The sequence below is a fragment of the Diabrotica virgifera genome, chromosome 5 (assembly GCF_917563875.1).
Source record: "Diabrotica virgifera virgifera chromosome 5, PGI_DIABVI_V3a".
In the NCBI taxonomy this organism is placed as follows: Eukaryota; Metazoa; Arthropoda; class Insecta; order Coleoptera; family Chrysomelidae; genus Diabrotica; species Diabrotica virgifera.
The window spans coordinates 151,220,654-151,235,370 of NC_065447.1; the positions used below are offsets into that span (position 1 = coordinate 151,220,654).

General features: G+C 35.7%; 1 protein-coding gene across 1 annotated transcript; it reads left to right on the forward strand.

Moving 5' to 3' along the window:
• The first annotated feature begins 10,604 nt into the window (after positions 1–10,604).
• Positions 10,605–13,083, forward strand: LOC126885174 (uncharacterized). Its single transcript, XM_050651600.1, has 2 exons — positions 10,605–10,807; positions 12,315–13,083. Exons 1-2 carry the CDS (start codon positions 10,774–10,776, stop codon positions 12,656–12,658), a joined length of 378 nt encoding a protein of 125 aa, XP_050507557.1. The 5' UTR covers positions 10,605–10,773; the 3' UTR covers positions 12,659–13,083.
• Positions 13,084–14,717: the final 1,634 nt, after the last annotated feature.

Here is a 14,717-nt window from a genome sequence, read left to right on the forward strand (position 1 = left end):
TTTAAAAATATTCTTAAAAATACTACATCAAAGATTATACAAAAAATGTGAATGGGACATCAGTGATTCTCAGTTTGGGTTTAGGCAAGGTTTGGGAACAAGAGAAGCAATAGTAGCAACACAGGTGTTGGTCCAAAATTGTTACGATCAGAGGAAGGACGTATTCCTGTGCTTTCTAGACTACGAGAAAGCGTTTGATCGTGTCCAACATCACAAGTTAATGCAGATCCTCAAGAAGCTTGATATAGACCAAAAAGACATAAGATGCATTGAAAACTTGTACTGGTATCAGGCAGCACAATTAAAAATAGACAATTCTATATCCAAATCCATACATATAAGAAGGGGTGTTCGGCAGGGATGTGTGCTTTCCCCTCTTTTATTTAACATTTATTCGGAAGCCATATTTCAAGAGTCTTTGGAAGATGCAGAGATGGGAATCAAAGTGAATGGAGTATTAATCAACAACATACGATATGCTGATGATGCTGTCTTAATTTGCGACAACATAGCAAATCTTCAACAACTTGTCACTATAATCGGAGAATACAGTAAGCGAATGGGATTAGAGATTAATACCAAAAAGACCAAATTCATGATCATCTCCAGAAACTTGGATGCATTTGAAAATTCCACCATAACACTGAATACTAAGTCCATTGAGAGAGTGAGCAAATTCAAATACCTAGGAACATGGCTTTTTGAAGACTGGGCATCGGACAGAGAAGTAAAATGTCGCATTGAGCAAGCTCGACAAGCTTTCGTAAAATTCAGGAAGGTACTGAGCTGCTCAGAGTTCGACCTTACACTGAGACTAAGGTTTACTAAATGCTACGTGTGGTCGGTGCTGCTATATGGCATAGAGGGCTGGACACTCAAAACGAGGGATATAAACAGATTAGAAGCCTTCGAAATGTGGCTTTATCGCCGTATCCTAAAGATACCATGGACGGCGAAAGTCACAAATGTGGATGTCCTTAAAAGAATCAACCAAGAACGTCAGCTTTTCGAAAACATCAAGAAAAGAAAAACGGCGTATTTGGGTCACATCATGCGAAACGAAAAATACCAGTTCCTTCAACTTATAATCCAGGGTAAAATTGAAGGCAAGAGAGGAATAGGACGCAAGAAAATGTCCTGGCTCCGAAACATAAGGCAATGGACAGGGATTACCGACATACAATCACTGATCCACATTGCAAGAAACAGAGAGTTAATGGAAAATGTGATCGCCAACATCCATTAGTGGATTTGCATTTGAAGAAGAAGAAGAAGAAGTTAGGGATGAATATTTAGGGTATGAATTTTTTCTACGAAAAGAAGTTAGGGATGAATATTTAGGGTATGAATTTTTTCTACGCCTTATGAAAGTGTATTACAAATGGAATAGATCAGTTTTTGTCTCATTCGAAAATCTCTATTCGTTTAAGAAATATAGCCTGGATAAATTAGTCCGGGACACACAATTAACAAAAATAAACTGATAGTTTCTTCGTTATTTACGAACCGATTTTATTTTCAAAAAATGTGTTGAATAGACGATAAAAGACCACATCCAAAATTATAAAAAAATATACAGGGTGCTATTAAAAAAATTAAAGTTAGGAGTTGTAACTAAGGGATGAATATTTAGGGGATGATTTTTTGTACGCCATATTAAAGTGTATTACAAGTAGAATATATCACTTTTTGTCCCATTCGAAAATCTCTATTCGTTTAAGAGATATAGCGTGGGTAAATTAGTCTGGGACACCCTGTATATGGGTATTCTCAAAATAATAAAGCATACTAAGAACTCCAAATTAAAGACCTGTCTGCATGTCAACTTGCAATTTAATGAGATAGTTACAAAAATATTTTCATTCTTCTTTTATTTTCATAGATTTTGATAAAATTATAGTTTGTATTTATATTTTTATAACTTGTCTGTTTGTATTTACATATAACCTGTCTCTAAGAGTCAGTCCAAGTAGTGACCGTTCCATTCTTCTTTGGGCCACTCTAAGTTTTGTTGCTGTGGCCTGGGTTAACGATAGTGTTTCGGCGCCGTATGTCATGCTATAACTGTAACGTAGCTAGGAGCGATCTAAACAAATGGTACAAAACAATTCTAACCTGGAGACCATACCAACACAAAAGACCCAGAGGCAGACCTCCTATGAGATGGACAGATGACCTGAAACGGACTGCCGGGAAAAATTGGCTACAAGTGGCGTACAATAAAAAAACAATGGAAAGGAAGACTTGAAGAGGCTTATGTTCAGATGTGGACGTGAATGGCTAGACGAAGAAGGAAAAGAAGATTAGGCAAGGTATTATGCTTGGATAAAAGAGATAGATAGACCACCCATCGACTGCTTCCGCGCTACGCTTTTTTGCTCAGTATGCCTTGTCTACCCTTAATATGTCTATGCATCTAACTCGGTAAGCATAGTTCTAATTTCTTTTAAGTTGTCTGTTATAAGAACTATGTCGTCTGCGAATCGTAAGTGGGGGAGCCTTTCGCCGTCTACATTTTTATTCCTTTGGCCACTTTGGCGCTTCACTCCAATTGTTTGAAAGCATGTTCCAGTACTCCTTAAAAAGTTTGGGAGATAACGTGCCTCCCTATCTTACGTGTCTGACAGACACGTCAGTAAATAGCAAAAATTATTAGTGTATTATATTTTTAGAATTAGATTTGGATAACGTTTCAAATGAAGCGTCACATAACTCCCTTTACTATTTAAAACGTTGAGGAGGTTTCTGTCACCTGATGATGGTTAATCTAAATACCACAATTTTGATACTGTTACTACATATTGGAAGAATTTAAAAAATCGTTTGTTTTATTTTAAAATAGAGTTGACAGAGGGGGTAAGACACATAATATATAATTTTTTAAAAATATCTATATATTATTATACTCTTTTCATTTAAAATAATGCAGTTTATCTTTCTGAGATCAAAATTATGTGTCCTTGGGTACTACCATTAGTATATACGAGTACCTACATACTACTACATATTATATTATTTAATTTAAACTCATATAATTATAGGCATTTTATTATTTTAATTGGGAATTTGCCACAATTTTACTTTAAAATCAATTTATTTGACATTTCGATTTCTACTGCGAATAATTTCCGAAGTGGAAATCGAAACATCAAATAAATTTATTTAAAAAAAATTGTGGCTTATTCTTAATTAAAATAGTAAATTGTGTTAAGATGCCATAAGAAAATACATACTGATAAATTAACACGTACTGAAAAGGAGTATGCTAGGTTTAATAGGAAATTCATAAGAGACAACAGCTGAAGTATTTTCCGGATACTACTTCTGATGGCAAGTAATGTTAGACGCCACTGGTTTTGAACAAATTAACCACTTTTTCAGAGTTTGCGTTCCTGCCAATCCACCCATCCATTTTACACGTTACCATCTATCATTTTTTTTCAAGATCGATGTTTGATAAGCCGAGCCAATTCGGAATATTTCGAAGTAATTATACATTAGTTGGTCAGAGTACAACTCCGATCATTTTTTATTGTCAGTTGTAGTCAATTAGGTAGTCTCTACAGGGCAGTCAAAAGCTTTTGATGGTCACAAATACGGATTTATTAACGAATGCAACCTTACATAGTTAAAAATATTAGCTAAAAAGAAAAACTCCAAAACATAGATGACTTGTAAATAATGTTTAGAAACTAGGTACCATGAAAATATGAATAGTGTGGCTTTATGTGACTCACAAACAAAGCTTTGTGTTGATGTCTTTTCTCAAAAATTGGGTAAAAAATAAAATTTGCAGAATTACTAATATTGTGTTTTATAAAGAGACGAATTTGTAGAAAATATCGCCTACCTACATCAGAGAGGACAACTAAAGAAGTTTCATAAAGAACCTTGCCATATATTTATGGAATGAAGGAAAATAAATTAGTTTTACTTTTAACCATGATGGAATAGGTCTGGATCCCGCATAAGAAAAAAAAGTTGATTAATAGCAAGCTGAAAATTTGTTAATAGCTTAACGGTGTCTAGTCTGACAAACTTTGATATATGGGAACACTGGAACAAGGGAAGTTTTAATGGTGGAACAGGTTAAAAATTTGGAACGTCAGACTACGAAACCGTCAGATGTATTTTGTCGGACAGAACTTCCAATTGATTTGTTACCCTTTCATTAAACTCTCATGCAAAAATCAGACTGCTATTACTAACCAACATGATTCCTGTCATTTGACATGTTCTTCGTGTTCCACTAATTAAAATTCGCAGTTGGTGATAAACACCAGTCTGATTTTTGCATGAGAGTTTAATGAAAGGGCAACAAATCAATTGGAAGTTCTGTCCGACAAAATACATCTGACGTTTTCGTAGTCTGACGTTCCAAATTTTTAACCTGTTCCACCATTAAAACTTCTCCTGTTCCAGTGTTCCCATATATCAAAGTTTGTCCGACTAGACACCGTTAAACTATTAACAAATTTTCAGTTTGCTATTAATCAACTTTTTTTTCTTATGCGGGATCCAGACCTAGAAGCGATTAATATTATTTTTGTGCTATGATAGAAATGCAATTCTTCGGCTTCTTATTTTTGTATAGCTTCTGTTTTTTCAATGTGCCTCCAGTAAGTTGTCATTCCATCTTTTTCGTGGTCTTCCCACTGATCGTCTTCCTATTGGAGAACCGTCTCTCGCCGTACTTACTACATACTCCATTTGATGTCATTCGGCTTATGTAGTCGTTCCCTTCTAATCTTCTATTTCTTACCCGGTTATTAACACCTTGCATCTCCGTCGTATATCTGTATTTAAAAATGATAAAAAAGATATATGTAGACGCGGCTTTCCGAACGTCATTGATACTTATTTACATATATGTATCTTCCCTGATATGTCTTCTTTGCATCACTTCTGTGATCTCTACATTCCAGGATATTCTGGATCTACCCCTAATTATTTTAACAAGTGGTCCCCACTTCCAAGCTCTCTAAGCCAATCTTTGTACTGTCATTCTTCTCATTTGCTCGTACCACAGCAGTTGTTTTTCCTCTGTTTACAAATTCTAGCATCTTTAGGTCCACAAGAAACTAAGAATATCAGTATGAGTCCCCGCCTCGCCTTCTAGTCACTTTTTTTCTCATTTCTATTTTTCCAATAAGTATTCACCATCCAAAATTCAATGAAGCTTCCTTAGTTTCTTGTGGGCATGAAAGTGTTGTAGAATTTGTAAACAGAGGAAAAACAACTGCTGTGATACGAGCAAATGAGAAGAATGACAGTACAAAGATTGGCTTAGAGAGTTTGGAAGTGGTGACCACTCGTTAAAATAATTAGGGGTAGACCCAGAATATCCTGGAATGTAGAGATCACAGAAGTGAAGACATATCAAGGAGGATACATATGTGAATAAGTATAAATTGACGTTCGGAAAACCGCGTCTACATACATTATATCTTTTTTATCATTTTTAAATTTTAAATATACAAAATTGGAATAAAACCTGTTAGTGTTGTTAACTTAATCTTCAAACAACCAAACCCTTAATCAAATATTTGTCATGTCACCCTGTAGGATTTTATTAAATAAAAAATACATTGGCGACAAAACACCTGCTCAAAAAGGATAAGTATCTGAAAACAAATTTAAATACTGTTTACGGTTTAAGTATTTTATCAGTAAAATGCAATAGAGACAGAACATATTTTTAAAATGATGGTATATTTTAACTGACGGCAGAAAATGACTCTACAACCATACAAAAAGAGTTTAACTATTAATTTTATATATTTACATCGTATTGTTAAGCTATTTATTAAATCAGATTAGGATAATATTTGTAGGAAAGTAAACGTGTATAAAAACAATGTATTATAGACAATTAGTGTTAATAATTTGTTGTTTATGGGCGACTACTAGGTGATTTAAACAAAAAACGATATATGGAAAAAGGCTTTCATAACATAAATCGGCAATGATAGAATCTTACAACTCTAAAATATTTAAAAAATTGTTACTTATGGGCAACCAAAAATATCGATTTACCCTGTTTGGGACGATTGCGCCTATTTTACCTGAGATGTATTCAGCTGAGGACACGATTGCCCCGAACTAACTCAGGTAGTACCTAATCCCTGGGTAGGATTGTGCCGTCTCCCGTAATGACGTAATATCTTAATAGAATAGAATATAATAGAAATATGTTTATTGTCATGGACAATTTAATAATTTTATAGACAAAGCTTACAAAACTCATAAATAAAAACAATAAGGAATACAATTTACTAAAATTATATAAATCGTCAATATAAATAAAATATAATGAAGTGAAACAAAAAACAATAACAATATATTGCAATATTTAAAAAAAATTGCAAATTACATAATCTACCTTAAGAAATTTAATAAGTTAAGTTAAGCTGCTGCATATGACACTCAAATATAAATTAAAATTCTACTTATACATAAGAATACTGTAATTTCTTAGTACATAATTGATTAAGAAACTCTGCTATTGAATAATATGTTTTTTCAGATAGATAGGCTTTTGTCATTTTACGGAACTTGGGGAAAGATGTTGCAGATTTAAGTTGTAGAGGGAGATGGTTGTATAGTTTGTTTGCAGAATATAATATATATTTCTTTAGATTTGTAATTTAAAAATATCGTTGGATTGGGCAGCTGTACCAGAACCCCAAAAAGGAAGACCATATCGAAGATATGGTCGACTCGAACAAAGAAAAATATGATATTTTGGAAGAGGCTAAATTCATTACCTTGAAAACATATCTTATTGCATTGCAAGCTGAGGATAGTTTCTTGCTTAACACATCGATATGAAGGGACCATCTAAGGTTGCTATCTATAAAAGAATACCAAGAAACTTTACAGAATCAACGATACTGATCTGGCTGTTATGAAGAGGTAAGGGTTGAAGATCTCCTTTATAGGATAATGCTCCTGTTTTATCTACGTTAAAAGAGAGTAATGCCCTCCTTGTGCGACTGTACCTTCGCACCGTAATGCATTAATAGACGAAATAGGTTATGTTATATTTAAAAATGAAACTAAAATAAGTTTATTTCGAGAATATAGAGTAGAGAAGAGTAGAGTAAATTTTTATTTGAATAAATTCTTAAACATAATTGAGCAAATAACGTCACATTATTAATCACATATTAAAAATTATATTAACATCACAGATTAAAATATATCCATAAATAATACAAATTACATGTCTGATTAAGAAGGCTGATAGGCCAGGCACTCCGCCACATATAGGGCTCAATGTTAACCAGGTGTTGAAAAACCGTTCTTTTGAAAGCTATAGTTTGTTGTCCGTTTTTAAACGGTGGGGAAAAGGGTCAAAAATAGGTTAATAATAGCATAGGAATATTAAAATAATAATTAACAAATATATAGATAGAAAAGTAAGCCTAATGTTTTGTTTTTATTGTATTCCTATGAGCATTCGAGAATCTGGTCAAGATTGAAGCGCTGTAAAACCTAGATAAGTAAAAATTAAACACCTTTATAGTGGATATTGTTCATTTAAAAATCTTTTACAAAATTGCTGTAATGTTATTTTATTGTAAAATGAACGGAAAAAAAGTTATAACCTCCAAAAGGAAACTTGTTATAAAATTTTTTCTTATTTTTTTTATAACTTGTTTTTCACTTAATGATAAAAACTAATGGATATAAAATTGTAGAAAATTTAATTTGCTACATTTTATGTGTAAATAAATTTTCTGTAGGGTTGCTAGTTTACGAGATACAGCGAGAAAGCCCTTTGCATCCCTTTTTCCAAGATGGCGGCTGGGGGACAAGGGTGGCGACCCCACAAGCTTAAACTTAAGCTTCTACTGACCCCCCCCCTACACATTAAAAAATAAAATCGACTCCTCTAAAAAATGCAACCCTAAATGTAACATTTCAATGGACTAATTAATATCATCATCATCACCTTTCGCTACAACCATGGGTGGGTCCTGGCTGACTGTACAACTTTTTTCCAATTTGTTCGGTTTTCCATTAACCTAGGGTCAAATGGAATGTTCATTTTCCGGAGATCTGCTTGGATGTTATCTCTCCATCGCATTCGGGGACGCCCGAGTCGTCTTTTGCCTGTAGCAATCTCCTCCCATACCAGTTTTACAAGTCTCTCGTTACGAAGTCTGTGCACGTGACCTGCCCATCTTAGTCGCTGTGAGTTGATTCCTTGGACAACGTCGGTGTCATTGTAGAGTGCTTTTTTGTAATTCGATATTGGTTGTGATCCTATACTGGTTTGTGTTAATGTCGTGATGAGGTCCGAAAATGTGTCTTTCGTGTTTTTCGTTCAAAACGTCTGAGCTTTTCTTCGTTTGCTTTGGTCATGGTCCACGTTTCGCATCCATATGTAAGTACAGGTCTGACGATGGATTTATAGATTTTGATCTTGGAACTTCTTGTAAGATTTTTTGATTTTATAAGCTTATTCAGTGCTAATAGACAACGATTTGCCGATTGGATTCTGTCTTTTATTTCTTCAGTAACATCGTTCTCAGCTGTGACTACGGCGCCCCAGTTATGTACTTAAAACGTTGTACTCTTTCGAAATTGAAGATATGAACCGTCACATTTTGTCCTACCCTGTCTTTTCGTGTCGTTCTATTTATACACATATATTTTGTCTTCTCTTCATTAATCTTCAGCCCTTCTTCACTTGTTGCTCCTTCTACCTTGTTAAAAATGTCTTTTATGGATAGGATGGAGTCTCCAACGAGATCAATGTCATCTGCGTATGCTAGTAATAGCTTGGGACCTTGAACCGATATCAGTTCTGTTTTTATTTCGGCCGACCTCATGGCTTTCTCTAATACAAGGTTAAAAAGTAGTGGAGATAACGCATCACCCTGTTTGAGTCCACTGTTGATTTCAAAGCTGCCAGACAGTTTATTATTTACACGTACTTTAGATATTCCACCCTCCATACAGACTTTGGTCATCCGAATGAGTTTCTTTGGTATTGAGAACTCCGCCATAGCATTCCATACTTGGCTTCTTTCTACGCTATCATATGCCTGTCGAAAGTCTATGAAGATTGTGTATGGGTCTACTCCCATCCCTTTTCTAGAAGCTGTCTCAGCGTGAGTAGTTGATCTGTTTGCCATAAAACCGGCTTGATATTCTCCTAGGACATATTCAGCATAAGGGGTTAGTGTACTAAGAATGATGTTTGAGAGGATTTTATATGCCGTGTTTAGGAGTGAAATTCCTCTATAATTCGCGTATTTTGATTTGTCCCCTTTTTTGTGGATGGGCACTATGATGTTTTAATATCGTCGAGTTAAAACTGCTTTCACTTGATCTGCAAGTATTTTATATTTTATACGCGTCCCACTCGCTCGTGCGTTTCTCACTCCACAGAGCTGTGGGTCTTCTATAGCAGAGGAGCAACTATCAGTGCCTTCACAGCGCCCACCAAACTGGCATGGCAAGTGGTAAGTAGGTGGTAAGTAGCAAGTAGCGCGCGTCTAGCATGTTAAAATGTGCCAATACTTAAAATGTGCCAATGCGAACGAATGATTCCGCGCACACCAAAATGACAGTGGCAGTGGCATCATGCAGCTTGCTACGCCACGTCGTTAAAAATAGAGCTTGTTCTACTTTTTGCCACGTGCTACTTGCATTTAGTGTTTGTGTGTGTGTGTGTGTGTGTGTGTGTGTGTGTGTGTGTGTGTGTGTGTGTGTGTGTGTGTGTGTGTGTGTGTGTGTGTGTGTGTGTGTGTGTGTGTGTGTGTGTGTGTGTGTGTGTGTGTGTGTGTGTGTGTGTGTGTGTGTGTGTGTGTGTGTGTGTGTGTGTGTGTGTGTGTGTGTGTGTGTGTGTGTGTGTGTGTGTGTGTGTGTGTGTGTGTGTGTGTGTGTGTGTGTGTGTGTGTGTGTGTGTGTGTGTGTGTGTGTGTGTGTGTGTGTGTGTGTGTGTGTGTGTGTGTGTGTGTGTGTGTGTGTGTGTGTGTGTGTGTGTGTGTGTGTGTGTGTGTGTGTGTGTGTGTGTGTGTGTGTGTGTGTGTGTGTGTGTGTGTGTGTGTGTGTGTGTGTGTGTGTGTGTGTGTGTGTGTGTGTGTGTGTGTGTGTGTGTGTGTGTGTGTGTGTGTGTGTGTGTGTGTGTGTGTGTGTGTGTGTGTGTGTGTGTGTGTGTGTGTGTGTGTGTGTGTGTGTGTGTGTGTGTGTGTGTGTGTGTGTGTGTGTGTGTGTGTGTGTGTGTGTGTGTGTGTGTGTGTGTGTGTGTGTGTGTGTGTGTGTGTGTGTGTGTGTGTGTGTGTGTGTGTGTGTGTGTGTGTGTGTGTGTGTGTGTGTGTGTGTGTGTGTGTGTGTGTGTGTGTGTGTGTGTGTGTGTGTGTGTGTGTGTGTGTGTGTGTGTGTGTGTGTGTGTGTGTGTGTGTGTGTGTGTGTGTGTGTGTGTGTGTGTGTGTGTGTGTGTGTGTGTGTGTGTGTGTGTGTGTGTGTGTGTGTGTGTGTGTGTGTGTGTGTGTGTGTGTGTGTGTGTGTGTGTGTGTGTGTGTGTGTGTGTGTGTGTGTGTGTGTGTGTGTGTGTGTGTGTGTGTGTGTGTGTGTGTGTGTGTGTGTGTGTGTGTGTGTGTGTGTGTGTGTGTGTGTGTGTGTTCGTGTGTTCGTTGAAAAATTTAAATATGGAAGACAGTCCAGAATGTAATGTTTTGTCTTATTAATTGAGAAATTTCCAGCAATCTATGACAACACAAGTCAGGAATATTCAAACAGAAATGTCCAAGAACTTGCATGGGAAAAATTGCAAAAGAAATAAAGGCAACAGGTAAAGTATAGTAAATAATAATTTTTACTAATAATACAATAACAATATTTATTTCTATTACTTAATATACACCGTGGCTCAAATTAAAGAAAACATTATTTATTATTCATCAATAACTTTTTTTATTAGCCGATCTATTTTACTTCTTCAATGGCTGAAAACATGACATGTTTTTATTGGCATGTCCAATTTTCATCTAGATATTTTAAACACGACCACCTCACTAGCCGGTGCAAAACTAATCCGTTTAACCTAAAATTGAGCCAATATATTTTTTAGCAGCTCATCTATCGGACATCTCGTAATAAAAAAGAAGCTATATAAAAAGCTTTCGTTCTAAAAAAAATGTAGGGAACTTGTATTGTAAAACTATAATGTTTACAATAATAAAACTATGTGGTACAATATTTATTAGGAAAAAAAAACGAATAAGGCAACACATGATGGCTAAAAACACTATACATTTTTAGAAGAATACCCTATTTTATTTACCTATTTAGGCATACGTATAAACAAAGGTATAAAACACAGTGGTCACTCTGCCAAGGCTGGGCACCAGTAGGCTCTTTAAAAAAATTACATAGTCTATTACTTATTTCTAATGTACCTTTGTTGGTCTGCGATGCCTCCCTGGTTGTGTTGGATTATTATTGGCTATAATATTATGTTCTTTCAATTTAAATGTCGGATTAGTAAAAACTCCATCATGAACACGTATAAAATTGTGCAACACACAAATAGCTTGAATGATGCTATCAATCTTGTCAATATTGCAACATATTGGCGTCTCCAATATTCTGAACTTTGAAGTTAGCAAACCAAATGCACACTCAATAGATCTTCGCCCTCTAGAAAGTCTGTAATTAAATATTCGTTTGTCATTTGTTCATTGTCTTCTGGGATATGGTTTCATGACACGGTCTGAGAGGGGAAAACTTCGTCTGCTACAAAATAGTAAGGAAAACTTGCATTTTCTCCTGGCAACGGTTTAGGTTCGGGAAGATCAAGTTGGTCGCTAACTACTGCTTTTCCAAATGCACTTTCTTTGAATGCTCTGCCATCACCATTTCGTCCATATTCCCCAATATCAACCGACAACAATAGCCCATCTGCCTCAGCCACAGCTAACAATACAATAGAAAAATATCCTTTGTAATTAAAGTATGCTGATCCAGATTTCGGGGGGGGGGGGGGGCTTTAATCCTGATATGCTTTCCATCAATAGACCCACAGCAATTCGGCAAATTCCATAGTTCCCAATATCTACTAGCTGTTTTAAGCCACAATTCTCTTGATGGTTTGGCCAGATATTCTGGCTGGAGTACTGTCCAAATTGCTGTAGATATTTCGTACACAATTTTGCGTACAGTAGTATGTCATCTTAGAAAATAGTAGGATAGCGCTTGAAACGAATTACCTGTAACAAATTATCTGAAAAAAAAATATGCTTGTAATAGAAATGTTTCAAGAAAGTATTGTTTTAACTAATAATATGTGTTTGTTGTAGTTGCGGTTTGCAAAGAACGATGGAAGAACTTACGAGGATCTTACACACGATACTTAAAAAAATGTACGCCTTCTGGTTCTGCTGCCAAAAAAACGCGACCTTACTACCTCGCTGAATACATGCAATTTCTCACGCCATTTACTAAATCCAGGCCAATGAAGAGTAGCTTAGAACCTTTACCGCAACAATCTATAGACTACTCCTGTGACAGCAATAGCGGCGATAACGAGTCACAATGTGAAAATGAGGAAGATAATGAATCCCAGCATTTAATGGCTTTAGAAAATGAGCCGCCTCTTCTGTCACCGACCGAGAGCCATTATTCGACTCGTGACGATACTTGATCCAGTGTGCACAATTCCCAGCAGATCTCAGTAGCCAAAAAATCTCGTATAACCCCTAAAACTGCAGTATCGTTAGAACAAGTGAATAAATCCGCACTGGAATACTTTCGGTCTAAAAAGATGTCTGTGGAAAAAGCATCGGCCATAACACCATATGAAGACCCAGACATTTCCTTCCTAATGAGCATGGTACCTGACATGAAAAAAATGAACGAAAACCAAAAAAGGCTTTTTAAAATTCACATGTTGTCAACGGCTGGCAATATTTTGGAAGAAAATATAAGTAGTTCCAGCACTTCGTGTAATAACGATGGATTATTAACAGAGCTGAGGACAGTAACTGAGCCCACAACTTCAACCCAACAACCTTTATTGGAGTTTTTGAACTTCCAGCGACCAGGGCGCTTTTAATATATCTTTTATGTTATTAATAATGAATTAATGAATATATGTTTTTGTAATTAATAATGAATATAACTTTTATGTTATGAATAATGATTATAATATATATTAATAAACGTTCTGCAGGTGATATTGCATGTCTATAATTTGTATCCTTTTTCGAAATTATTGGACTAATTTTTGTCAGTAATAGCTCAAGAGTTTCTCTTCTGATTCTGTAGAAGGATTGAAATTTCGCCGGATACATATTTAATTCTTTAAATACATTAAATCCACTATGCCCTTTCATCTCTTTCCAATAAGGGTGTACCCAAAACTGACGTTACGGACGAGTTTTGTTCATATTGTTGACGTTTAAAAGCGTTAGCATAACTTCATCAGAGGACGACATTTTGAATTTAACTAATAGCCTTTTTAATGTCATGCTACTTTAGTGTGCGCTACCTGCCACGCCAGTCCCATGCCCATGCTATGTCACTGCCATGTTACTTGTCACGCCAATTTGGTGGGCGCTCTCCCTAAGACCGCGCGAAAATAGCCACGCATCGCATCGACTCATCAAATTTGTGTATTTTTATATATTACCGTGTAACCCTTGCAATTTGCAATCCGTACATCTTATTCTGAGGCCTATTCAGATTCTCTGAGTTGTTTGGATTAACGAAGACACATAAATTTTTATGTCATTTATGATTGTATGTTACGAAATAATTCTATATTTCAATACAACATAAAATAAAACATCCAGATGCGTGCGAAATTCAAAATATGAAATTTTCAAAAAATGTAGTCAAAAGCTTTTTTATGAGATTCAGACAAATAATAATTTAAATAAATATTTGTTTATCACTTAAATTATTTAAGTCTTTTTTGTTTAGTTATGTATATAAATACAACACTTAATACATGTAGAATATATAAATATTTTTTTCTTATCACTGAATACATATTATTTTTTTCTTATCACTGAATACATATTATTTTATTTTCTATTCTCTCTTGGTGTTCTTTCTTTAAGTGAATAGCGGGTCTATCTAAAATTGAAAAACATGACAAGGACTTTACGAGCGAAAAAAGTTTGGGAACCTCTGACCAGAAAAACTGTGGTTTTTCTTTAAAAAAGTAATGCAACTTGTCAAATTGCAAATAAAAATTGCAAATTGCAAATAAAAAAGTAGTGCAAATAGTACAATTGGTCTCCAAGATGATACGATTAAACACCGCTGGACTATTTTCCCTGGGGTTGGGTGAAATCGGTAGACAACGCCGATAAACCGTAGATTTTCAAAAAAAAAAATCAACACGGCAAACAATTTTCTTCCAAATAAAGACAAATTCCATGTCAATTAATACAAAACTACCTTCAGAAAACACCCTTTATTGCAAATAAGACATAAACATTGATGATCTCTTTAATTCGCATTTTTTATTATATTATAGTATTAGTATGTAATTAAGAAATTCTGTATTTGTACTTCTCCATTTGTCTGGAAGTACACACAAACCCGATGTCAAATATTGCGAGTTTTCTCGTTTTGCTGATGAAAAGTCTGGTAGCGGTTAGTCCCGGGTGACCCTCGAAATCCACACGGAACCAAAATAATCGGCTGCATAATTGAAGAGGGTCCATGGAATGCACAATGGACACCGTACTCCC

What these genes read in the sequence shown, in the direction of transcription:
- LOC126885174 (XM_050651600.1), top strand. Translation starts at nt 10,774, where the DNA reads ATGGGAAAAATTGCAAAAGAAATAAAGGCAACAG. An exon ending in AAAAGAAATAAAGGCAACAG is followed by an intron (nt 10,808 to 12,314) that starts GTAAAGTATAGT and finishes TGTTTGTTGTAG; the next exon opens with TTGCGGTTTGCAAAGAACGA.